Source organism: Cricetulus griseus, chromosome 6 (genome assembly GCF_003668045.3).
Source record: "Cricetulus griseus strain 17A/GY chromosome 6, alternate assembly CriGri-PICRH-1.0, whole genome shotgun sequence".
NCBI classification, from domain to species: Eukaryota; Metazoa; Chordata; class Mammalia; order Rodentia; family Cricetidae; genus Cricetulus; species Cricetulus griseus.
Window position 1 is genome coordinate 137,048,308 of NC_048599.1, and position 26,189 is coordinate 137,074,496.

At 45.5% G+C, this 26,189-nt stretch overlaps 2 protein-coding genes across 2 annotated transcripts; both read left to right on the top strand.

Moving 5' to 3' along the window:
• Positions 1 to 511: 511 nt before the first annotated feature.
• Positions 512 to 9,749, top strand: LOC100758255 (odorant-binding protein 2a). Its single transcript, XM_035447082.1, has 6 exons — positions 512 to 598; positions 7,544 to 7,677; positions 7,901 to 7,971; positions 8,417 to 8,527; positions 9,089 to 9,250; positions 9,670 to 9,749. The coding sequence occupies exons 1-6, from the start codon at positions 512 to 514 to the stop codon at positions 9,747 to 9,749; spliced, it is 645 nt and encodes a 214-aa protein (XP_035302973.1).
• Positions 9,750 to 15,031: 5,282 nt separating this feature from the next.
• LOC100750363 (protein B-Myc) lies at positions 15,032 to 15,553 on the top strand. Its single transcript, XM_027422753.2, has one exon. It carries the CDS (start codon positions 15,032 to 15,034, stop codon positions 15,551 to 15,553), a length of 522 nt encoding a protein of 173 aa, XP_027278554.2.
• The last annotated feature ends 10,636 nt before the right edge of the window (positions 15,554 to 26,189 follow it).

Consider the following 26,189-nt stretch of genomic DNA (forward strand, 5'->3'; position numbering starts at 1 on the left):
ACAATGAAGAGGGCTGCCTTCAGGCAGGGCCCAAGCCATCTAGGAACTAGCAGACAGTATCTGGTGGTGAAGTCCAGCCCCGTTCTCAGCAGCAGGATGCCAGAAGTCAGGTCTCAGGGGACATAGCTCAGGGAAGCCATAGTAGATGGAGGGCAGGGTGTGAAGAGAAGCCTGACCCTCTCTCCCTGCCCAATCTCCCTGCACCTGAGCAACTCAGCCTCCCCAGGGTCCTTTGTGAGCACAACACTTGGTGGCACAGAATTGCAGGGCATTGTGTGTCTTTCTTCATCTGTAGGTGACACTGAGTTGACATTCATCTGATCCCAACAACAACAACCTTCCAACTCCATGATGGATGTGGATTTGGCCATGATAGAAGGACGGGAGGGACGTGGCCAGTGCCAAGTGGGCACACATCCCTGGCCATGAGGGATATAAAGGGCACCCTGTGAGGAGCCAGAGCAGCCATTCTCCAGGGGACCTGCCTTGTGTGAGAGCCCAGCTACTGATAATGAAGAGCCTGCTCCTGTCCTTCTTGCTTCTGGGGCTGGTGGCTGTCCTGAAGGCCCAGGAAGTCCCACCAGATGACAAGGAGGATGTGAGGAGGGGAAAATCAATGGGTGGGAATAGGATTAAGGCATGGCCTTCTGCTTGGTGCTGGTAGATTTGAGCTGAGGTGCAGGATGTTTCCTGGAAGGCTGAGCAGTCAGATCTGGGACCCCACCTTTCCACCAGAAGACAGGCATCCTCCTGAAGACGGGTTAGAGTAGAAGACAGATTTTGGTGAAGGGTCCTTGTTCACATGACACCCAGAGCTAGAAGGCCTCATAGGCATAGGCATTCATCCAGTGCTGAGGTGTAGACCCCAAGAGTTTAGATACCTGGGGTGGGGAGCACAGACTTTCTACCATCATGTGTTTGGGTCGCTAAGTGCTGGTATCTCTTTACTGACCAAAGGTCTTGGGACATACTGTTGTACCAGGTTCACGGAGCCCAGAGACTAATTCTGATGCAAAAGCAAAAGGTTTCTTTTTATTTCAAGCTGGCCAGCTAGGATCTCACTGCATGGCGGGCAAATGAGATGCCAACCAGTCAAAAAGAGAAGCTTTTAAAGGGGCAGACTATAAGATTGAAGGCCATAAATTACAGAGTTCCCATGGTTACTTAAGGTCATACAAAGTACAGAGTTAGTCAGTAACTATACATTTTAAGGGAGATACATTTGACTGAGATAAGACAGGGCATGGGCTTGCAGAGTCACAAGGTCTGTCAGTTATCCCTCAGGCTGGGGGATCTTTATGACCAGCAATTAGCAAAGGAATGTTAACAGGAGTGGTGGACAGTTACCTCTCCTTCTCTGAGAGCAGGGGATCACGCGCCAGTCATGCACTCCTGATTTAAGGAGTTAAATTTTCCTTTATCATTAGACGTTCCCTTTCAGGGCCTAAGTTTTTAAACTTTTATTAATTTGAATTTTTGGTCCCTCATTTCCCCCCTTTCTTATATAGGAACCCATTCTTGGGTTACCAGTGGACAATTAAAAAAAATTCTGGGGAAGTTTGGGGTACAGGTTAGTAAATTATCTGTTGTCGTCTTGTCACCTATATGTACAGGAGTTTCCTTTTGACTTAGCATCTCAACTAGGGAAAAGGGTCGACATATTCTTTCCTGTGCTACTTCCTGCTGACTTTAGGGTGCTGTTGTCTTGGGCCCTGAGAAGACTGAAATGCTAGTCAAAAGTAAAAAAAAAGGGGGACATTTATTGGAGGCATCTAGTTCACAGATTCTGTTGAAGATATGGGGAGTGTTCACATCGGCTGGGCTGGTTCACATTCACAGCAAGTCCAGGGCTGGCAGTCTTTAGGAGCAGGCTGTAGTCAGCAACTGATATTCCTCTGCCAGAAGTGGAAATCTGTTGAGACATGTTTAAACTGGGAACAGAAGTTAAAACTTATATACTTTATTGGAACTCTTGGGCCCATAGTTTTGGTGATTAAGAAGGACAGGTGTTTCAAGACAAGGGAGAAAATCCCATACTCAGGAATAGACAGGTGGGATAACAAAAGTACTTATCTGGAGTCCTTTTTACCTGTGAGAAGTGGATCCAAGCTTTATGACTTTTGATCCTCTGAAACCTATATGAATTTTATTATATAATAGGACATAAAAGTTCTAGACATTTTACCATTACCAATCTGTATTGAAATCCACATTGCAGAAAAGGCAGATATTGTGTATGAATATACTTATTTCTTTGAGTTCTAACAAAAATTACAGATTTGGGTTGGAAGCTTGTACATTTTTCTTCTGTCCTGGGAGATCCAGGTAGAGATTGAACAGGGGTGCCTTAGGCCTGATGAAAAGCCCTTTACGTTTATACTTAGATGGCAGCCAATATAAATCTTAAAACCTTGAGCTTGTGACTAAACAGTTGATAGCCACCACTTTAACAGCTTATCAAAACTTTATTAAATATTAAGCTCTGAACTTTTATATTTTAAATTATTTTTATATCATTAAGACTTATATGTCTTTATATCCTCAGATCCTTATTGAGGAGCTATATCAAGGTTGACTGATATTGTCAAGCTGACAAAGTTATAGCTAGTCTAACCATCAATATTATCAGAGATCTGAGAAGGATAAATTCTATGTAACTTTTGAATCTATTAAAAAATGACAGAGTCTAGTCCAGATATAGTTAGCCATACCCAAGTCTCAATAGGGTTGGGGGCAGAAGTAAATCTTCGCCAGGTCCATAACGTGAGAGTTTTTTCTCTCTTTGTGGAAGAGGGACATGGAAAAGACTGACCTTATTTTGTCTAGGCAAAGGTGGTGCAATCAGTTCTCCAGTGTCCTGTAGCCTGTTCACAGTCTGAATCCGGTCCTGCCTGGCAGCAGGTGTAGCATCTGAGCATCATGCCCACTGGTCAGCGTCGTCACAATCTTCTTTAGAGACCTTGGGTCACTGTCAGGATCTGGAATTCTCTGTCTGATATTATAAGCTTTTTAGTTAGCACTTTAAATGCCATGTTCTGCAGATCTCTGTAGTATTAGAAGTCTGCCTAGGTAAATCTGGCAACTTGTTTTCAGTTACTTGTATTAAGCTTAACCTTTGAAAACATATACAGGGGACTGAGTCAGGTTTATCCCTGTTATTAATCATTAGTACTTAGCTTGACTATAACCAACGAACTTGTTTATTTATAAGGATGGCTAGTAACTTGTATTTCTTAACATCTTACAATAGGTTAGCAGCTTTTATGAAACTAAGGTTTTATATTGTCAGGTTTACCTTTTAAAATTTGATGTTTTAATTCCTATTACAAATTTTTTCTGTTGTTATCAATGTAAACATCTGCATACAGGTGGTCCTAGGCTACCCTTATAAAAGGGTTTTGTTTTTAAGCCTCCAAAGAATTGAGACCCATGGGCTTAGAAGTTATTTTAAGCCCTTTGTTAAACTTAGGTCGCTGTCTTACTGTACCATAAGAAATAAACAGCTCAATTTTTTGTTAGCATATGGAGCTTATGGCTGTGATCTTAAATTTTTAGCTCTTTGATTTAAGCACAAACATTAACAATATAACATAAGCATAAATATCTTATAACCTTATAAATTTGAACAACTAAAAATTTTTTTTTGGTTTTTTCAAGACAGGGTTTCTCTGTGGCTTTGGAGGCTGTCCTGGAACTAGCTCTTGTAGACCAGGCTGGTCTCGAACTCAGAGATCTGCCTGCCTCTGCCTCCCGAGTGCTGGGATTAAAGGCGTGTGTCACCACCGCCGGCAAACAATTAAAAAATTTTTAATGTCTTTTTGTAATAATATCAAAAATAAAGCATTCTTGATGTATTTAAAACCATTATCACCTGGGTGACTATTAAATTTATGTTGTCGATTCCCAGTGTTACTAGTTTTAACTAGTTTTAATTTTTAACAGATTTAACCATAAAAGTTTTAATACCATCTTTACTAAAAAGACATTTGAATTCCTTATAACCTAAATTTAATGACCAGAGTTCAGAGATAAATTCTGAGCTATGTCCATAAATGACTGGCTGCTGTCAGCATTAGACAGCAAAAAATATTTAAACCATTTTTGTTTTAGCTTCATGCTTGTAATAAAATTTGCGTTCATACCAGAAAACACAGATAGAACTTTTTAAACAAGTATACATAATTATCTTTTGAGAAATAAACAAAACTTTTAAACAGAATTAACCTGGTATGGTCAAAATTTTTAACCCATATTGCCATTATAAATTTAGTATTTGAGGATATGAGAGCCCATAGCAAACAGTTTACTTTCTTCTCTGACACTTTTATGACTTTTCTTTGATCCTCTCTAATTTTTTTGTATTACCTTACGCTCTTTCTCTGATTCCCTCAGACATCCCCATCTTAGACAAACCTCTCTTTTTTCTTTGTCTCTTTCTTTCCCACTCTTATCAGTGACTCTCACTCAGGGGAGCATGGCTGAAGTGAATGCCTTATCTTCTTATTTTCCTCTAAATCCTGAGTGTACCTTTCCCTGAGCCTCTCTGCACCCTCTCTGCTTTCTCAACTGTTTGTTCCTTTTACAATTTATGTGGGGTTGACCAACTCTCCTTTTATGTTTTTTTTATAACTGTATAAATTTCTTACCTCCTTACAACTCTCCTGTTTTACCAGAGAATCAGAGTCATACTCTCAACACCGTAAACTCTTTCCAATGCTCTTCTGCGCTGCTTTGGTGTATTCTGTGGACATCTGAATTTGCACCCCTATTTGACCTGTCTTACAACCATTATTTTACCACATTTGGTTTTCTTTGCATCAGACTGATCAGACCAAGTCTATATATAGCCATCACATCTACATACCATCCCTCCTTTTTTTTTAGTTGACATAAAGACCTTTACCAAAGCCCCCTTTTTCTTAATAATAATATGTACCAATTATTTTTTAAAAAATGATGACAAAAACCTATATGTATTTTTTCCTGTGAAAGCAAAAGCATCATTTTTTAATGTATCTTTGACTTTTAGTTTAACGTCAAAGCTTCCCAAAGTATACAAAATGGCATAATTTAACATAATTTGGCTTAGGAAGAAAGGGAGGCAGTGCTGGTGGGCACAAAGTGTCCTTGGCTGCCAGTGTTTTAAAAAAACAATTTTTATTATCCTAACCAATAATAATTTGTAACCAACCCTTGAATCTGAATGACCAGAGCAGCCCTGGTGGAGTGAAGTCTGGCTACCGTGTCATAACAGGACCCTAGCATCCACAGGCTGTAACTTTAAACCACAAAGCCTAACCTGTTTGGCTAGGAGTGGGCAACTTTCAAGTCAGAGTGCAGGAATCCCATCTGATAGCATGGGAGGGAGCCTTGATCGGCAAGTGAGCCAGTGAGTGTCAACTTTGGGGGACCAGGGCTTTCCTAAGAGCAGCAAGGTTTCTAAAGGTTCGCATGTGCCCTTTGGGTCCCACTAGCTGAGAAGTGCCTCCCCTGCAGCAGTCCTGCTCTCTGCACTCCACTGGACAACAGTGCAGGGGCAACACTGGGCAACATTCCCCGGTTAGCTCAGCAACATTGATGGCACCCCTCCCTCCAGCAGTCACAGACCTTCTGCGCCCACCTGGGCCCTGCAGGCTGCTAGACCTGCTGGGACCTCAGCTTCCCAGGAACGGATGGCCAGCTGGGCGCACTTAGACTTGGAGGCACTCGCTATTTGGCCAGTCCGGTGCGTGCCCCACGGGCATCTTTCTCCAGAGGCTTGTCATCTGTGCACCCACCACGGACAAACGCTTCAGTGAAGGATGCTTGCACCCATGCCAGGAGGTCACTGTCCTCCTGCAGGAAGGGAGGGGTGGGGCGAGTCCGGCTCAGCGCAGCTCTTGCACCAAGCCCCTGGACCAGACAGGGTGTCCACCGTTTTGCAGGCTTTTGTCTAGCCCTAGGAGCCTCCATCAGAAGGCCGGCAGCTCAGGCTGGGCTCGGTCCGCAAAGAGCCAGAGGATACCGTCCTCTGCTAGGCTGTAACTTCCCGTCTGGAGCTATTGCAGCAGGAAAATCTGTTTTTCAAAGGGAAGGGGTCTGTCCTGTTAGATTGTGTCCCGAGTCATCATCCGTCAAGACAAGACAAACAGACAAGCAAACAACAAACGCAGCGCTGAGACAAAGAAAGGGCCCATACCCAGATTCCTAGATTTACGAAGGGCAGTCCTCAATGGAACCCCCTACTTTACCAATGGAAGTCCTCAATCGAACCCCCTATTTTACCAATGGAAGTCCTCAATTGGATACCCTATTTTACCAATGGAAGTTCTTAATCGAACCCCCTGTTTTACCAATGGAAGTTCTCAATCGAACTCCCTATTTTACCAATGGAAGTCCTCAATCGAACCCCCTAGTTTATCAATGGAAGTCCTCAATCGAACCCCCTAGTTTATCAATGGAAGTCCTCAATTGGATCCCCTATTTTACCGATGGAAGTCCTCAAATGGATCCCCTATTTTACCAATGGAAGTCCTCAAATGGACCCCCTATTTACCAATGGAAATCCTCAATTGAACCCCCTATTTTACCAATGGAAACCCTCAATTGGACCCCCTATTTTACCCAATTTTCAGGTTTGATTCAACTCTCCGTTGAATACCTGCCCTAGACTGGAAGTCGAGGATGGCTCCTCGGTTCCCCAGGCCTGGCCTTGTAGGCACGTCTGCCAAGCTCTTGGCCTGTTACCCATATTACCTGCTTCGCTAGCATACCTAGATTAGAAGAACATGCACTTAACAGACAAACATAAAACATTTACTCACCCAACTAGTTAGGATTGAAACCTTCAGAGTTGTGAGCCCTGGGAGGGTCTTGGGTTTCCCCGGTCAAGGAACCAAAATGTTGTGCCAGGTTCTCAGAGCCCAGAGACTAACCCAAGGAGTCAACACTCTGATGCAAAAGCAAAAGGTTTCTTTTTATTTCAAGCTGGCCAGCTAGGATCTCACTGCATAGCAGGCAAATGAGATGCCAACCAGCCAAAAAGAGAAGCTTTTAAAGGGGCAGACCATAAGGTTGAAGGCCACAAATTACAGAGTTCCCATGGTTACTTAAGGTCATACAAAGTACAGAGTTAGTCAGTAACTATACATTTTAAGGGAGATACATTTGACTGAGATAAGACAGGGCATGGGCTTGCAGAGTCACAAGGTCTGTCAGTTATCCCTCAGGCTGGGGGATCTTTATGATCAGCAATTAGCAAAGGAATGTTAACAGGAGTGGTGGACAGTTACCTCTCCTTCTCTGAGAGCAGGGGATCAGGCGCCAGTCATGCACTCCTGATTTAAGGAGTTAAATTTTCCTTTATCATTAGACGATCCCTTTCAGGGCCTAAGTTTTTAAACTTTTATTAATTTGAATTTTTGGTCCCTCAATACGGGGTTAGTCCATATCAGTGACTGCAGCCTGGGCTCTGGAATGTCTATTCAGGTGCCAGCCCATTTGCTGGAGCCTGGGATAGAATCAGGGCCAGACTTGGGGGTTCTCAAAGCTTTGTTTCCTGCAGTACTCTGGGACTTGGTACCCAAAGGCCATGATACACAACGGGAGCCTACCCAGTCACAAGATACCTGCCAAGATTTTCCCTGTGAAGGTGACATCCCTGGAAGGTGGAGACTTGGAGGCCAAGATTACGTTCTGGTATGTGACCCCTACCATGGGCCTCTGCAGTTGTTTCTATCTATTATTTGAGTTTGGGTAATTAAAAGATCCCCACCTTTGAGGGGACACAGTCTTAAGCAGTACCATAAAGCTGGGACATGAAATTTAGGGGATCACCTGACCAGGGCTGATCTCCCAAATGAGCTGAGAGGCCTCAGCTATGTTGATGAGAGCAGCCTGATTGTGCACTTGTGCTTTACAGGAAGAAGGGTCAGTGTCATGAGCATAAAATCGTGATGGAGAAAACCAATGAGCCTGGCAAATACACTACCTGTGAGTCTCCTGTATCTTAGGGTCTCCTGCAGTGACAAGTCCTTGCCTGGTCCAGCTTCTAGGACAGGCCACCCACTCACTTTTCATGAACCAGATATTAGCGGTCATTGGCTGGTCAACCCTAGAAACTGACTGCTTTTTGTTCCTCTGCCTAGTTCAGCTCTTGACCCACGAGAAACCAATTTCTTGGCTAAAGCCAGGAAAGGCAGGCAGTGAGATGCTCAGGCCTGGGTCCAACCTCAGTCCCCTTCTCTGAACTCCTTAGCTGGGCTTCGCAGCTCCCTGAAAAATGTCTCCTGTCTAGCTATGGGAACCACAGAAAAGTCAGGGCTAGGCTAGCTAAGTCTTCTGGGTGACCAGCAAAGTGTTCTAAGGTGTTCCTTCACATGGTTTCCAATGGTGTCTCAGAACCGAGACACTAACAGTTATTTCTGTTCATGTGCAGTTCATGGCAAGAAGTTCGTTTATATCATAGAGCTGCCCGTCAAGGACCACTACATTTTCTACTGTGAAAACCGTCACCATGGGAAGTCATTCAGCATGGGAAAACTCATGGGTGAGGAGCCATGTCCTGTTCCTAGTCTCTGCTTCCAGTAGCCATGAGAAAGGCTGCAAGCATGCCTAGCACTGGGGACTGGGAAGCCTCTGTTTTCTGGAACCAGGATGCTGCCCAGGAAATGTGTGAGATCCAAAGTGGAAAGTGGCTAAAACTGGGTGGGGCTTTTGTGGCCTTTGGAGATCTGAGCACTCAGGAGGGGTTCCCACTCCTGGAGCTAGCAAATGCCATTTCCAGGGATCTCAGACAAGAGTCAGGTCAATTTCAAAGGGAATGTCTTGGCAGAGGCCTTTATGGTAGGTAGGATCCTCCAGAGGCAAGGAACAGCCTCATGTCCCTGAGATTCAGGGCTCTTACAGTCTGTGGAATGATTTTGTAGGCCTGAGGTGGTTCTTCCTCGGGCCAGAGGGTCACTTGGTGTCTGGGTGTCCACACAGCAAAGTTCCTCGTCCACTGCCAGGATCCTCTCTCAACCTTCGTGCTGGCTAGTGCTCCCATCCTGTGTCTCTGGCTGTCTGCAGAGCTGAGCCCTCCCCTCAAACCTGTCCTACTTCCACACAGGGAGAAAACCTGAGGAAAATCAAGAGGCCATGGAAGAATTTAAGAAATTCATACAGCGCAAGGGACTCAAAGAGGAAAACATCTTCATACCAGAGCTGAGTGGTGAGAGCAGGAATGCCCATGCCTCTCCCTGTGTCCCCTATGTCACTGCCCCCAAACCAGGTCTGTCTGTGTGCTGCTGTGTCCTTTCTGTGCCTGCTCTTATTGTCCCTTATGTGTTATTTTGTATCTCTCCATGTCCCCTGTGTCTCTGTGGTATCTCCACCATGTCCTCTGTGTCATCCACAACTCAATGCAACTAAGAAGACATTCTGTCCCTGTGTTCCCCAGTGTCCTCATGTACCTCCAAATTTCCTGTGCTTCTGCTTCATTGTGTACCCTGCTCTCTTTGTAACCCTGGTTTTGGTACTGTACCTTGCCAGGCCCTGCTTCAGGTCTTTGCAGTGGGAGGGTCTGAGCTGCAGGTGTGATGGGTTCTCTTACAGGGCCCTTCTCACTCCTGGGCCTCTTTTGGTTTCTACAGATGAGTGTGTTCCTGAAAGTAACTAGGGTAAGTCTCCCCTCTCCGCCCCCATTTGTAGGAATGTGGAAAAGCCTAGAATATCGGGCTCAGGAACGGGAGGATCCTCATCCCATCCACATAGACAGGTGTGGTCAGTAGAGGTGGCCCTGAGTGTGGTTTCCAGAACAGACAGGAAGTCCTTCCTTTTTGTCACTATCTCTCCTAGTCCCTGGTCTCTGCCTTGTCCTGTCCTTGCCATTCTCTCTAAGGAGGCTGAGTCCTGGCTACACATGGGAGTGGTGCATGGATCGCTTCAGAGGGCCCCAGCTCCTAGCAGGAACCACACAGAAACCTAGGGAAGAAGATCTCTGTCCCATATCTGCCCTGGGCCATTCCTGTCCATGACTCCCCTGACTGCTGCTCCCACAAAAGTGGGGGACTTATCTCTCTTCTTCTCTCTACCATAGCAGCTACCCAGGTCTGCATCTGCTGAGCAAGCCTTGCTTCCAACAGCTGACTGGGACATCCCTGCACCACACCTCTCCTGAACCAAACTCCCCACTGCCCACCATTAAACCCTGGCCTCCCCTACCCCCACCTGACTCCAAATAAAGCCCTTTAGCAGTACCCTGGCTCAGCCTATCTGTGAAGGGCCTTGTGTGGGCTCTAAGAGCTCTGCTGGAAGCAGAGACATGGGAAAAAGTGCAGTGACATTGTCCAACAAGGATGGACCAGTGCCCAAGGAGCATGGCATCTGACTTTCCCATAGAGCCATGTGAGGTCCTAGTGGTCCCCACCTGGTGAGCCACTCACTGTCAGGCTGGGCCCTGGAGGAGTGTCTGAGAAACCCCTGGGAGGCAAGGCTGTGTGAATGTCACTACATGGCTCCTGCTCAGCAGGACTTGGACTTCTGGGAGGGCCCCTCCTTGAGAAGCTGAGCTCAGTGACAGGGTGGAGCAAGGGTGGCTAACTCCTCCATCATGTCCCCTCAGAAAGACAGAAGCAGCCACAGCCTCCACACTCCAGCCCTGTTCCACACTCCAGCCCTCCCCCACAGTTTTCCAAGGACCAGGCTTTCTCTGTCCAATAGGGACATGGTGGCCACAGTGAGGGAGGACACCTCCCCCCAGGTGTTCAATATAGCTTCAAGGTGCAAACCCCAGTGGCCTTCCAGAATGTCACCTTTTTCTGAGGGACTGTTGGCACTCAGCCTAGTGTCCCTCAGCTCAGTGGCCCTTCAGTCTAATTCCCACCCGATTCACTGTTCTCTCTGAATTCCTCTCCTATCTGAACCTAGCTCTTGCTGGGAGCTCTTGGGTGTTCCTAAGGTGGGGCAACTCTGCAGGTGCAGGTGGGGCCTGAGGCATCCAGAACACTTTGGAGGTCAGGGCCAGGCCAGGCTGGATCCCACAGACATACCTGGCTCTCCTTTTGCTTAAGACAGGGCCTTAACTGTGGGCTCCAGAACCATCCCAAATTCAAGTATTTGATATTGTTGTCTTGTGATCAGTACATCAGGAAGCCAAGTCAAAATATGCAGAGATTGCAATCTGACACCACAGCACATTACAGTATTCCATCCTGATTCCCTCCTCTGTGTGTCACTACTGAGGATTCAGGCAGGATGCTGTGGACTTGGTGAGACAGCTCAGGAGCTGTGACTGTGCCCTGGAGGAAAGAGCAGCATCCTATCAGGACACAAAGTGAAGAGTTGTCCTGCGTTTCTGTCAGCTGCCCCACACTGGAGCCTTCTCTGAAACTTCTTGGGCTTCATTACTGCTGGAAGGGAAGCGGCAGGGACTCCATTTTGGCAGGGACAACTTCCTCCTTCTGGAACCCTGAACCCATTTTCTTTAAAGACATACTGACCAACCAACCACCTTGGGGTTTGTTGTGGTTTGCTGGCCCCTTGTGACCTGGATGAAGCTTTTCCAGGTTGTCTGATCACATCTTAGGGGCTGGGCAGACAGCAAGATAGAGCCAAAGGCACTGTAAAAAAATGTCATTTTTATGCTACTGTGTTTATGCAGGTATGCACAGGCCATGGCCTAGGTGTGGAGGTCATGGTCCGACTTTATTCAGGCAGCTCTCTTTCCAGCTTACATGGTTTCTGATTGAGTCAAGCAGTCAGGTCGTGTATGGCAAATGTGTTTCTCACTCACGGACTGACCCTGCTGGCGCCTTTTCTTCACCACATTTAAGCAACTGGAGGCTCTCAAGGACCGGCTCTCTAGACTAGTCTGTTAGTTTTCTGTTGGGCTAATAAAATACTCTGGCAAAAGCGACTTAAGGAAGGGGTGTGTGTTTTGGCTCAGTGAAGAGGTAGCCAAGGTGGCAGCAGGTAGAGGGAGCTGGCCACATCGAATCCACATGGAAACCAAGCATCACAGACTGGACCAGCCAGATGGCTCAGAGGGTGAACCAGCTTGTCACCCTGAGTTCAGTCCTCATGATCAGGTGGTGGGAGGAGAGACTTGATTCCTGCATTGTCCTCTGACCTCTACACACTGGCCATGTCATCTGAACACACACACACACACACACACACACACAATCATGCACAGAAAAGAAATAATAAAATGTAATAAAAAATTAAAGCAGCATAGGTTGGTGAATGCTTGTGCTCAGCCTAATTTTTTTCCTTTTTATACAGCCCAGAATCCCAGCCCAGAGAATGGATCCACCCACAGTGGACAGTTAAATCCACCTCAACTAACCTAACCAAGATAATCTCCCACAGGCATGCTCAGAAGCTGTTGTCCCTGGTGATTTCCATCAGGCTGACAACTGAATGGACCACCACAGTTAGCCAGTTTACCTGGAGGGTGTTCTTCAGTTTAATTCTGCCCGTCCTGTGGATGGTGTGTGGCATCTGAGCACTGTGTGTCAGGCTATTTGAAGCAGTGCACCTGTAGAATGTCAACAGGGGACACTAAAGCGTTGCAGGAAAAATGTTACACATAACCAGCAAAAGCAATCATGTAATGGCAAACGTTCTTAAAAGTAAGTGCTCGTTGGAGGTATTTTCAGGAGCTTGGCTATAAATGCTGTTTTTTTTGTTTTTGTTTTTTTTCATAGGTGTCTTGGGGGGAGGGGGTTGACCAGAGCTATCGATGACTAAAGATACGCCAGGTAGCTAGAGTCACATAGTGTGTTGTGACAGAGATGGGGACACAGCATAGCTCTGAGCTGCCACCCAGGGCAGCCTGAGGGGTCCCTCTATCTGGAGCCCTGACTCAGGCGAAACATGACTTCAATGCAGTGAATTATAGGAGGAGCCAGTCTGAAGCAGAGTTGGTAATTTGTTCAAAGAGAAAGAATGCTGTTCAAGAAGGGAATACAGTGCCAGTTGTGGTGGTACATGCCGGTAGGATTTGCTGAAGGAGGCAGAGGCAGGAAGATCATGAGAATACAGGCACTCCAGATTTGGGGGCAAGAGCTTCTCAAAGGAGAGTCACAGTTTATGATATGACATTTAAACCTATGTTATAAACACGGGAGTAAAGAGAGAGACACTCGGGGAAAGAATAAAACACATCCAATTTTCAAGGGAGAGTTGTTGTTTAGTTTTAGTTATATATACTGTCTTGGTGGCCCTCAAACCACATACCAAAGAGACATTAAAATTACAGCCTCCCCAAAATTTAAGTAAGCCCTCATTAAAATCAAAACCCAGAATAATAAAATATTAAATTATTCTCTCTCTCTCTCTCTCTCTCTCTCTCTCTCTCTCTCTCTCTCTCTCTCCAGGCTTTCTCTGTGTATGTAGCTCTGGCTGTCCTGGAACTTTCTCAGGAGACTAAGGCTGGCCTTACACTGGGAGATCTGTCTGCCTCTGTCTCCCAAGTGCTGGGATTAAAGTTGTGTGCCACCAACTACTGTTTGGTCTTTTTGAACTTTTACTTGAAATACATTAACTTTCTATATCTTATATGAAAATTCATTTAAAAATTAAAAATAAATGAAAACAAAACCAAAATAAAACAAACCTTCTCAGAGAGTTCAATTATTTGAAATAAAGCACAAGAAAACCCTATAAGGAGTATGTGAGTTATAATTACATACAATTCCATATGAAGTTCTTTATTCTTTTAAAAAAGAATTATTTTTTATGTGTTGGTGTTTTGTTTTCATGTGTCTGTACACCATGTCTTGGCAGTGTACTTACATATATGAAGGCAAATCACTCATACATATAAAATCATATAAATAAATATAAAAATAGTATGGCTTTAAGAAAACCCTTAAAAAAGACACCAAGGCAGTATTCCACGGACATCCCTGCACATGTGTTTATTGCAGAAGTTTTCACAATACTGTTATGGAACCAAGGTAGGTACCCATTAACAGTGGAACAAAGATGTGGTTCAATACGGAAATGGAATATTTTCAGTCATAGATAAGAGCAAAGTGTGTCAGTTGCAGGAAGTGGATGTAATTGAAGATTATCATATTACATCAGTTTCAGAGAGACAAGTATCTTTGTTTCTTTCATTTGTAGGTTCTAGATTTTATAGATGCATAAAATCATAATGCTACCGATGACATGAAAATAGAAGAGTAACTGGGCAAACAGAGGACTAAGGGAGGTGGAGGGGATAAAACAGCAGGGACTTACCATTCCTAGACCCTTCATCGAGTAGCTGTTCAAAGCAGAAACAGGCACCCACAGCTAAACACTGAACCATACTACCGGAATCCAGTTGTGGAGAGGGAGGAGGGATGAGCAAAGGAGCCAAGACTGTGCTGGAGAAACCCGCAGAAACAGTGGACCTGACCTACTGAGAGCATGGAGACCCTAGTCATAAAGCTGCGGAACCAATGTGGGTGCCAGCTAGGAGGCCAAGACAGTCTATGGGACCTCTAAGAGTGGAGCCAGTCTTTAACCCTAGAGCACAAATGGACTTTGGGAGCCCACTCCCTGTGGAGGGATACTATTGCAGCCCAGATACAGCCAGGAGGGCCTGGGCCCTTCCCCAAACGATATGATGGATTTTGAAGGTCCCCTGGTGGGGGTCCTCACTGTCCCTGGGGAGGGAGGAGTTGGGAGGGTTGGTGGGGAAATGGGAGGATGGGAGGGCGAGGGAATGGGAGGGAGGGATATGTAGATATGAGTGGCAATTCAAGAATTTAAATAAAAAACCAGCAGGGAATGAGTGAGAATGTGCTGAAAGTAGCTATACGCATGCATGAAAATATATTCTGAGCTTGCACGACCCGGCTCCTCTAGCCTCTCTCCATAAGGTGGCGCGATACTTTGAGCGTGGCGTCTGGCGACTAGCAGTCGCCTCCTCCCTCTGCTCCAGACCGAGACCACGGCCTGGTGAAGGGACTGTCGGGATAGTAGGAAGGGGAGTGGTTCGGGCCTGATGCGCACCGCGCCAGGTTTCCGCACCAGCTCTGCGCCCCTCGGTGTGTCCCTCAAACGCACAGCCGCGACCATGCCCCTCCACGTGAGCCTCGCCAACGGCAACCGGGACCTGGACTACGACTCGGTGCAGCCATACTTCATGTGCGACGATGAGGAGGAGGACGTGCACCAGCAGCCGCCGCAGCCCCCCGCGCCCAGCGAGGACATCTGGAAGAAATTCGAGCTGCTGCCCACGCCGCGCCCGTCCCCGGGCCACGCCGGGCTCTACTCACTACCCAGCGATGCGGTCGCCGCGTCTTTCTCCCCCAGGGAACACAACGATGACAGCTTGTTCACCACAGACCTGTTGGAGATGGTGCCCGAGCTGCCAGGAGGAGACGCAGTGAAGCACAGCTTCGTCTGCGACCCGGACGACGAGACGTTCGTGAAGAACATTATCCTGCAGGACTGTATGTGGAATGGCTTCTCGGCCTCTGCCAAGCTGGTCTCCAAGCTGGACCCCTACCAGACTGTGCGCAAAGAAGGCGCCAGTGCGAGCCCGGCCGCGGACACTGAGCCTGCGACGCCTCCAGACTGCACCTGCAACACCTGAACGCACCGCTCTGGGTCTTTGGACTGTAAGCTTCGGCCATGTTAACTGCCTCAAATTCTGGGCATAAAAGAACTCCCTCCCCTTTTCTTTTTTAAAGCTTGCCATCCTTCCTTACCCCCCCTAACAGATTTGTATTTGTTTACTAAAATCTTAAAATTTATCAATTTTCCAATGTCAACTGGACCCTTAAATGTAAATAACTTAAATAAAACATTTTATCAGTTGTATGAGATCCTAAGATATGAAGTATAAAAGTATATTTTCCTTTTAAAAGTAGATTCTTCTCTATTGTTTTAAGAAAAACAAAATAATTGGCAAATATATTGAGCCCATGCTAAAAAATTAACGTTATGAAATAAAAAAATAAAATAAAAAAACAAGGAGCTACAGAAAATACTAGTAAGTATGCTAGAAGTAAGAAAGGGGAAATTTATGTGATCAAAAGGAAACATGAACAAAAGAGGAAAAGACAAAAGATTGTCCAATCATGAAACAAATGAGTAAGCAAAATGAAATAAATAGACCAAGGGGTTTAAAACTGTACATAATTGAGAAATAAAATAAAAGTACCATTGAAGCATAGAAAAAGAAAAAAAACCGTGAATCACAGGAGGCAAGAAAAAAAAAAAGAATTATCGCTGTCTTCTTCATGGCCCTGTGAATGTAGAGATGTCCAGGTGTGTGGGGAGTATGGGGTCATCTGAGCTTGTGGACTCTTCTCTCTCCTGCCATTTAGGCTGGTGCTGACCCACATGCGATCAATGAACACAGCAGCTGTCAGCACTTAGCCTACCAGGGGCCTCTGCTGGCCACACTTGGCTTTGCAGTCTGTGTGCTGGGCAGCCCCTCCTACACCCTTAACCTCCTCAGCTTCCTCAGTTCCTTCACCCAGGAGCAGATAAAGTTCTAGCTGAGGGGAGGGGAGGGTCTCCAAGTGTGCTGGGAGTGTGGTGAGCAGCTGGGGTGCTGAGATCTGCAGGGGTGGACCTGTCTTCCTGCTTTCAAAGGTCACTAAACTGGAGGCTGCTGCTGGGAGTCTACAAGGATCTCAGAGTCTACAGAGGGACACCAGGCTAGGCACTGATACACCCACTGGCCCCAGGCTCAGTGCTATCAACTGCCAGAGAATTCTCAGTTGACAGGTCGGCTCCAGGCAGCTGGGCTGGGAGTCCCTGTTCCCATGCGCTTCACTGCCAGATGGACCTTTTGGCTTCTCAATACCAGCCGCCTACTGTCCATAGCTGCCTCCCAAGCTCTCACCCTGGAGCTGTGTGGCAGGTTAAATCTGGGGTCCCTGCATTGTGGTGGTTCCATGCTCCTGGCCTCCAAGGTAGATGAAATTTACATAACAGGTCCCTCTCAGGCTGGCTCCTGGCCACAGCCCTCAGAGCTGGGACACTGCTCTCCACAGCCCACCCACCTGGTCAGAAAAGCAACTGTGCTCAACAAGAGCAACATCTGGATTTGAGGCTTGTGTGAGCTGTGAGCTTGCCCTGTGGCTCTTTGCACCAGGGCTGCCTGGCTTCCCTTGGACTGGGGTCACAATGCTGGAGTTGTGCTTGGCTTTCTTCCTTTTGTTTTACCTTTCTGTAATTCCCAGTTGTCCTGTCACCACTTTTATGAATGTCTAAAGTGGGTCCTTTCTTTCTTTGCAATTGTCTGTCTGTGTATTTTTCCCCCTATCCCGACTCTTCTCCTCTACCAGGGCCCATGAAGTCACCTTCTCAGTCTCCATCCATCTGGAAGTCTCTGGTTTAGGCTTTGACCATGTTGGAGAATCACAGTAGGTCTGCTGAGCCTTTTGTGAACTTTTTCCAGGTTGCCCATTAGGAATTAGTTCCAGTCTGTTTTGTGCCTGGTCTTGTGCCCTGTGAACCTCTGGCTAAGGGTAGTCATCTGGGCACTCTGGGAGCACTTCCTCAGAGAACAAAACAAAATAACACAGGCTATGTGGCTATGAACAGACATTGATTTCACAGTTTCAGAGCCCGGGAGCAAAGGTCAGGAGTGGGCAGATTTGGTTTGCTGAGGGCCCACCTCCCGGCTCTCGGAAGGCTGTGAACCACTGTGTGCTTACACAGTGGAAGGGGAGAACCTGGTTCCCTCTGCTGGTTTAAAACCACCAATTGTGCCCCATGGGACCTGCACCTCTGAAAGGCCCCCTCCTGACCCATGTCTTTGAGGCTAGGTCTCAACACAGGGAGGGTAGGTGAACACAAACATCTGGCCCTTGTGAGGCCCTCTGTGTGAGCTTTGACAACCAAGATGGCCCACTGTCTTTCAGTTCTTGGCGTCAGGTGGTACTCGCCAGCCATCTTTGAACTTCTCAAGAATATGTAGTTTCTAGGAGCTCCCCCAGGCAGAGATGTTGCACAAAGGTGTTCCCATCTTTCTAGGGCTCAATCTGGCTCACTACTCTTGTAGTTTTGTATCTTGAGGCCTTTACCATGTGGCAGAGGCCTCAGGTGGTGACAGCAAATGATTGGTGACATTTCAGTGCTGTAACTGGAGGTTCTGAAAACCTAGGCCCACCTTTGTGTCAGTTGTCTCAGTTTAGCCTGTATTTTAGTTCCCTTTTCTGTTTCTGTGATAAAAATACCCGACTAAAGCAGCTGCCAGAGAAAAAGTTTACATTCACAGTCCAGAAACAGACAGACCAGCTCTTGGGTTCCCCTCACTGTTTCCTTTTTTGGTCCAGGATCCTTCCCCGGGAATAGAACCACCCACAGTGGGTGTGTCTTCCCACCCCCATTAGCTAATCAAGGCAATCCCCCACAGGCATGCCCAGAGTCTAACTATCTCCTAGGTGCTTGAGATCTCATCTAGTTGACAGTTGAGATTAACAATCTCACCCTGACCCAGCAGAAGACCATCACTGGGGAATCTGGGTGAGAGTACTTTATTTAGATAGTGACCCCAAGAAGTATCCAAGGCAGAAAAAGGAAGGGCTCAAGGGAATGCCAGTGGCTTTAAATGTTATCATAGAAGCTTTGTTTGTGAAACTGAAGGTTCCCTTTGATGGGGAAGCCTGGAATACTGAGAGGGAGGGGAAGGAGGAGGAAAAGGAGGGGTGGAGGAGGGAGGGAGGGAGAGAGGGAGGGAGAGGAATGAGGAGAGGGAGTAACAGAACAGAGATCATGTTGCCCACAGGAGAGGAACGACCTTGGTGTTACTACAGGTTCTTCCTAGAGGCAGGAAAGGGTGATGTTATGAATGACTTTATGGAATACATCTGGCAAAATAGAATGGGCAAAAGATACAAGCTACTGGAGTTCAAAGTAACCTAGCAGTTGTGGGTTGAAGACCTGAGATTCCTTTCAGGAATCTGGCCACTCCCTCACTTTCACAGGAGGGCTTCTGGGAGCTTTAGTCATCCCCACACCATACTCACAGCACAGAGTGGCCAGGGTGTGGGCGGCAGAGGGAGCTGCGGCAGGAGATGCGGGGAAGTGGCCTTACTCTAACTGACATACACAACAGCCATGGAGCTTCAAGGACAATCAGAGCAGCTCAGAGAATTGGGACTATGTCCCTCTTGCTATAAAAAAGGTGAGACTTCTTGAATGGAGGGGCCCAGAGTTCAGAGAATGAAAGCAAAGCCAGGATGGTCAGGAATGCTGAGCCCCTCTTGGGGATCAGGGCTTCTTCCTCAGCAGATTGTCCAGTGTCCTGCCTCTGGCCAGAGCCTTTGCTGGGCTGTGTCACCAAACTACATGGACTTCAAACTGCTAGGTGCTCTCCACTCTCCTTCTCCCTCCTCATTTTTCTTCCTTCTGCTCCCTCTTCCTGCAGTAGAGAAATGTTCAGGCAGCTTCCTGAACTGTGTCAGTCTTGAGTTGGACGTGATTGATGTCAATGGTGCAGGATCTCCAGTTGGTTTGCAGTCTTGTGTTTTCATCACAGGAGAAAAAGAAGCTGTCCTCCCAAGGTCCTGATGCTTCTCACAGATAGAGGATTACTGAGCTCTCTGGAGAGGGGCAGTCCATCTTCAGAGGCTCCAGCCCCATAGGGTGAAGCCCTGAGAGCCTTGGTATGAACCAACTACCTCATGCAAAATCATGGCACAGAGATGGGCTGTCCCTATTGAGCCTGGCCTCATCATAGAGTTATGTGCAAATCCTGGCCAGTTATTTAAGTGATAGGAATTTTGACAGCTGGTTACTTAGCAATAGACTCTGGAACTTCATCCCTCTTTCAGTCTTACCCAGCTCAGTCTGATTTGGGAGACTGTAAAGCTGCACTATGCTATTTCTGCCATCCTGTCTACATTCCTTAGTGAGGATATCAGTCAGAAGTGAAGCAAACGTTTTCTGTCTCTCTTTGTCTGGTTTTGTGTCTCATCCTTGCTACAATCCCATTGATTAAAAAAATGATGCAAAATGGTGCAAAATGGCAGATTAGAAGCTGTCTGTGTGTGAAATTGTGAGTGGTAAGAGTCTGGGTAACAAGGAGAGAGAGAGTAGAAGAATCCCAGGAGATGTGACTGACACCCATCTATGCAACAGTCCTGCGTCCACCTAACTATATTCCCACTCATTTTTTCTTCCACCCACCGACTCTTCTCATCCATGCATTTATTACTGAGTCATCCATTATCTACCATCCATCCACTGATGACTCTTCATCCATTCACCAATCCTCCTGTCCACCTCTACTTACATACCCATCCACCCATGCATCTGTTACTTAGCAACATGGGATGGAGATGATTCTGACTCTATGGCCACACCTCCATTTTCCCTAATGACACTGAGAGCCTGATGTTTTACCCATTACTGTTTAGAGAGGAACCAAACAATGGCTTTGACCCCTTAGCCTGAATGTTACCACTGCCCAGCACCAAGACAGTTACAGGGGAGATTTTCTCTGTGGGAAACTCAGCATTTCCTACAATGGCCTTCATGAGCTGAAACCTGGAAAACTGAAAGATGAATTTCCTCCCTTTCAAATGCCTGCACACTCTCCTTGTGGCATTTGTTTCCCACCAACTGCCACTCAGTCCCAGCCACTCCCACAGTATCAGAGCCCTTTCCTAGCAAATTATCTCAGCCTCCACCCCTGTACCCGAGAACATGTGATGGGGTCCATTGATTCCAAATCTTTCTACCATTTTCTTGGCAGAGAGAGAGGTAAGGGTCAGACTGAGATGCCCCCTGAACCCAGAACCCTGGTCTCACTGCACTAGTGAAGGCTCAAATTCCAGCCTCACTTCCAGGTCCTTCCAGATGGAGACTAAGGGATCCTGGGAAATAAGGCAGAGGCTGATGGTGAAGAGGCATCTTCATCTCTGTTGTCTGCATTCCCAGCTAGCCATCAGCTACTCCTGGGGCTGAGGAGGGTACTCAGCCCTTTGCAGAGTCTGAAGGGAACTTGGCAAAGAGAACCAGGTCCTTCTGAGTTATGTTCACAGCCAGCTGGCAAGGTCAATGTCACGTTTTGAATAATACAGGCCATTCCAAAGTGGCAGCCACTGTTTGGAGTCCAAAGAAGCTGAGGGAGAATTAGGGACTCAGAGGAAATGCCTCCACACTGTCTGAGGTTCATGTGTACAGAATTAGAAGAGTCATATGTTTCTTCCCAATCCTCCTCAGAATCACCTTTGATCTGAGTCTTGAGAACTGCAAGGGACAGCCAGCAGTTATTGGGGAGGTCAGAATGGGGAGACAGCAGGATTTCAGACCCACCCCACCTGTATGCACCAACTCAGCCCCGTGAGCACTGAACCCGCTGTTCTGGTGGGAACTTTGCCGATGCGTGTCCTGTAGGGTCCAGCTTTTTTGACTCAGGGCTCAGCCTGGTTACTGAGGCATCTTTCTAGATACACTCTTCATGCCCTCCCCACCCTGGCCTTCTCTTCCTCAGAGCACTGGCAGGAGCTGCCTGGGGCAGCTGTAGCAAACCACCTCCAACCATGTCTCCCACACCTCACTTCTGTTCCCCTCAGAACAGAACTCCCCATGGAGGCTGAGTGTGAAGACTGGGCCAGAGCTCAGTTCTGGAACTTGCTATGTAGCCCAGGTTGCCCTCAAACTCACAGAAATCTTCCTATCATTGCTTCTTGAGTGCTGTAAAGGTGTAACAGGCCAGGCCCATGTGATTAACTTTGGTTTTTTTTGGTGATGATTTGTTTTTATAGAATAAAATTATGCATCCATTATAGGACACACACACACACACACACACATATATACATATGCACATATATACACACATACATTTATATATTACAACTCACATCTATTTTAATCTTTAATTTTTATTATTTAAAACAACTTTTAAATTTAAATATATTTTGATCTTATTCTTCCCCTCCCCCAAGTCCTTCCAGGTCCTCTTCCCCTCTCTACACCCCAAACTTCTTTCTCTTCCAAAAAGCAATCAAAACCCCTATACAACAACAAAACCAAGAACACAAAATAAAAGCACACTCAAAAAAAGAAAGAAGAACAAAACAAAACAAACAAAAACCCAAAACACTAAACTGTAACACACACACAAACTGTGGAGTCCATTGTATGTTGGCCAACCACTCCTGAACATGAGGACTGTCCTGGAGTAGTTGCCATACCCAATGTCACTCTGTTGAAGAAAACTGATTTTCCCTCTTCCAGCAGGTATAAGTGACAGTTCAGTTGTTAACATCTACCCCAGGTTTTCATTTGTTCATTCATTCATTTAAAAAAAAAAGTGTAACAAAATCAAATATATTAAAATAACCATCACATCAAAATTGGACAAGTCAAACCAACCAAAAGAACCATGTGAAGGCACAAGAATCAGAGACCCACTTGTTCGCACACTCAGGAATCCCATAAAAACACTGAACTGGAAGCCATAACATATATGTAGAGGACCTGGTGCAGACTCTGCCGGCCCTTTGCTTGCTACTTTAGTCTCTGTGAGTTCATATGAGCATTGCTCATGTTGATTTAGAGGGCCTTGTTTCCTTGGTGTCTTCCATCCCCCAGCTCTTACACTCTGTCTCCTCTTTCTTGGAGAGGGGTTTAATGGAGACATCCCATTTAGGACTGATTGTTCCAAGTTCTCTCATTCTCTGCATAATGTCTGGCTGTGGGTCTCTATGCTTGTTCCCATCTGTCGCAGGAGGAAACTTGTCTGATGATAGCTGTGCAAGACACTCACTCATCTATGAGTGTAGCAGGATATCATTAAGAGTCATTTTATCACTACATTTCCCCCTTCTTTTAGACCAGTATTATTTGGGTTTACCCTAGGTCCCTGGGCTATCTAGTCAGGTTCTTGGTCACCCAAGCAGGGTTGGATGTGGGCTCCATCTCGTGGAGTCAGCCTTAACTCAAATCAGTTATTGGTTGGTTAGTTTCACAAGCTTTGTGCCACCATTGCTCTAGCATATCAGTACACCATTGAAGATAAAGGGTTTGTGGCTGAACTGGTGTTTACATTACTCTTTTAGTAATGTGCAGAGTATTTTCCTGCTAAGAAGGATGCTGGGCCAGGCAGTGATGGCGCACACATTTAATCCCAGCACTCAGGAGGCAGAGGCAGGTGGATCTCTGTGAGTTCGAGACCAGCCTGGTCTACAAGAGCTAGTTCCAGGATAGGCTCCAAAGCCACAGAGAAACCCTGTCTCAAAAAACCAAAAAAAAAAAAGTCCCCCACCCCCAGTGAAAAAAGAAGGATGCTGGAAAGTTAAGACGGAACCCAATCCCATACTGGAAACTTTGTTTGGTTACAAGAGATGGCCAGTTGAGACTCTGTCTTCCCATTATTTGATTTTATTTAGATATTGATTGCCTTTATATATGTATATATTTTAGGAAATTTCTATACCATATTAGGTTTTCATACTACCCCTCAAATGCTCCTTAATTTTAGCTGTCTATCCATGTATTCCCTTCTATGACACTTTCTCTCCACCCCTTCCCACTTGATCCTTGCATTCCAACCCCCAATCCATAACTATCTTTCTAATTCCCTTTCCTAATGAGATCTTTCTGTTCCCTCTTGTCCTTGCTCTATACCTACCATCTGTGGGTCTATGAATTGTAGCTTGGTTGTCATTGACTTCACAGAAAAATTCACATATAAGCAAATACATATTATCTTTGGCTTTCTGGGTCTGAGATACCTCACTTGGGATGATTTTTCTAGTTCCATCCACTTGCCTGCAGATTTCATGATGTCATTTTTAATGGATCAGGAATACTCCATTGTATAAATACATTACATGTTCTTTATCCATTCTTCTGTTGAGGGATATGTAGGTTGTTTCCAATTTCTGACTATTATAAAGAGAGCATCAAGTGTCTCTGTGTTAGGATGAAACATCTTTTGAGTCTATGCTTGAGAGTAGAATATCTGGATCTCAAGGTAGGTCGATTCCAATCTTCCCGAGGAGCCACCACACTGATTTCCATAGGGGGCTATGCAAGTTTGCATGAGTGTTCTTCTTACTCCACATCCTCACCAGCATGAGCTGTCACTTGTTTGTTGCCCTTAGTCACTTTGACAGGTGTAAGATGAAATCTCAAAGTAGTTTTGATTTGAATTCTCTGATGTCTAAGGATGTTGAACATTTATTTAAGTGTTTCTCAGCCATTTGAGTTTTCTCCATTGAGAATTCTCTGTTTAAATGTGTATGCTTCGGAACAACTTTGTACAATATGTGCTGCTTTCACTGTTAATAAAAAGTGGAGGGGGACAGCCCCAAACCATCCATCACTGCATCTCCCACCATGAGAGCCTTGGCCCCACCCTCACTGGGAGAGGAAGACCAACCACCTAAGCTACAGGCCCCACCTACATCAATTGGAGGAAAAGAGACCCCTGAATCACAGGCCCCACCTGCATCCACTGGAGGAAGAGATGAGTAAACTACAGTATAAGAACACATTCAACAACATAAAGAATAATGTGACATCACCAGAGACTAGGTTTCTATACCAGCAAGACCTGAACATCCTTAGAGATAACTTTATGAAGATGACAGAGGCCCTTAAAAAGGAAATGAGAAACTCCCTTTAAAGTGGAAGAAAAGACAACCCCCCAAAATGCAAGGAATCAACGAATCTCTTAAAGAAAGCAAGGAAAGCCAAGAAAAAACAATCAAACAGGCGAAGGAAACAATTCAAATATTCAAGACTTGAAAACTGAAATAGAAACAGTAAAGAAAACACAAACTGAGGAAATGCTGGAAATAGAAAATTTGGGTAAATGATCAGGCACTGCAGATGCAAGCATAACCAACAGAATACAAGAGATGGAAGAGAGAATCTCAGGTATTGAAGATACATTAGAGGAAATAGATTCATCGACCAAAGAAAATGTTAAGTCCAACAAATCCTTAACACAAAATATCCAGGAAATACGATACACTGTGAAAAGACCAAACCTAAGAATAATAGGTATAGAAGAAGGTGAAGAAACCCAGCTCAAAGGTGCAGAAAACATATTAAACAAAATCATAGAAGAAAAATTTTCCAACCTAAAGAAGAACATACCAATAAAAGTAAAAGAAGCCTACAGAATACCAAAAAGAGTGAACCACAAAAAAGTCCCTTTGCCACATAATAATCAAAACACCAAACATACAAAACAAAGAAAGAATATTAAGAGCAGCAAAGGAAAAAGGCCAAGTAATATATAAAGGCAAACCTGTCAGAATCTCACCTGACTTCTCAATGGAAACTCTGAAAGCCAGAAGGTCCTGGATAGATATTCTGCAAACACTAAAAGACCACGGATGCCAGCCCAGACTACTATACCCAGGAAAGCCCTCAATCACTATAGATGGAGAAAAAAGATGTTCCATGACAAAACCAGATTTAAACAATACATATCCACAAATCCAGCCCTACAAGCCCTACAAAAAATAATGGAAGGAAAACTCCAACTCAAGGAAGTTAACTACACTTACAAAAACACAGGCAATAGATAATCCCACATTACCAAATCCAAAAACGGGGGGGGGGGGATGGACGGGGGACGGACCCACATACAATACCATCGGCAAAAACAAATAAAAAAGAACCAAGAATCAACAATCAATGGTCATTAATATCCCTCAATATCAATGGTCTAAACTCACCCATAAAAAGACACAGGCTAACAGAATGGATACAAAAACAAAATCCATCCTTCTGATGCATACAAGAAACACACCTCAACTTCAAAGACAGACGTTTCCTCAGAGTAAAGGGTTTGGAAAAGATTTTCCAATCAAATGGACCTAAGAAACAAGCTGGTGTAACTATCCTAATATCTAACAAATTAGACTTACAGCTAAAATTAATCAAAAGAAATGAAGGACATTTCATATTCATCTCAGGGAAAATTAATCAAGATGAAGTCTAAATTCTGAACATCTATGCCCCAAATTCAAAGGCACCTACATTTGTAAAAGAAACATTACTAAAACTCAAATCATGCATAAAACCTCACACACTTATAGTGGGAGACTTTAACACGCCACTCTCACCACTGGACAGGACCACTAGACAGAAACTTAACAAAGAAACAAAGGAACTAACAGAAGTTTTGACTCAATTGTGTTTAACAGACATCTATAGAACATTCCATCCAAACACAAAAGAATATACCTTCTTCTCAGTGCCACATGGTACCTTCTCTAAAATTGGCCACATACTCAGCAACA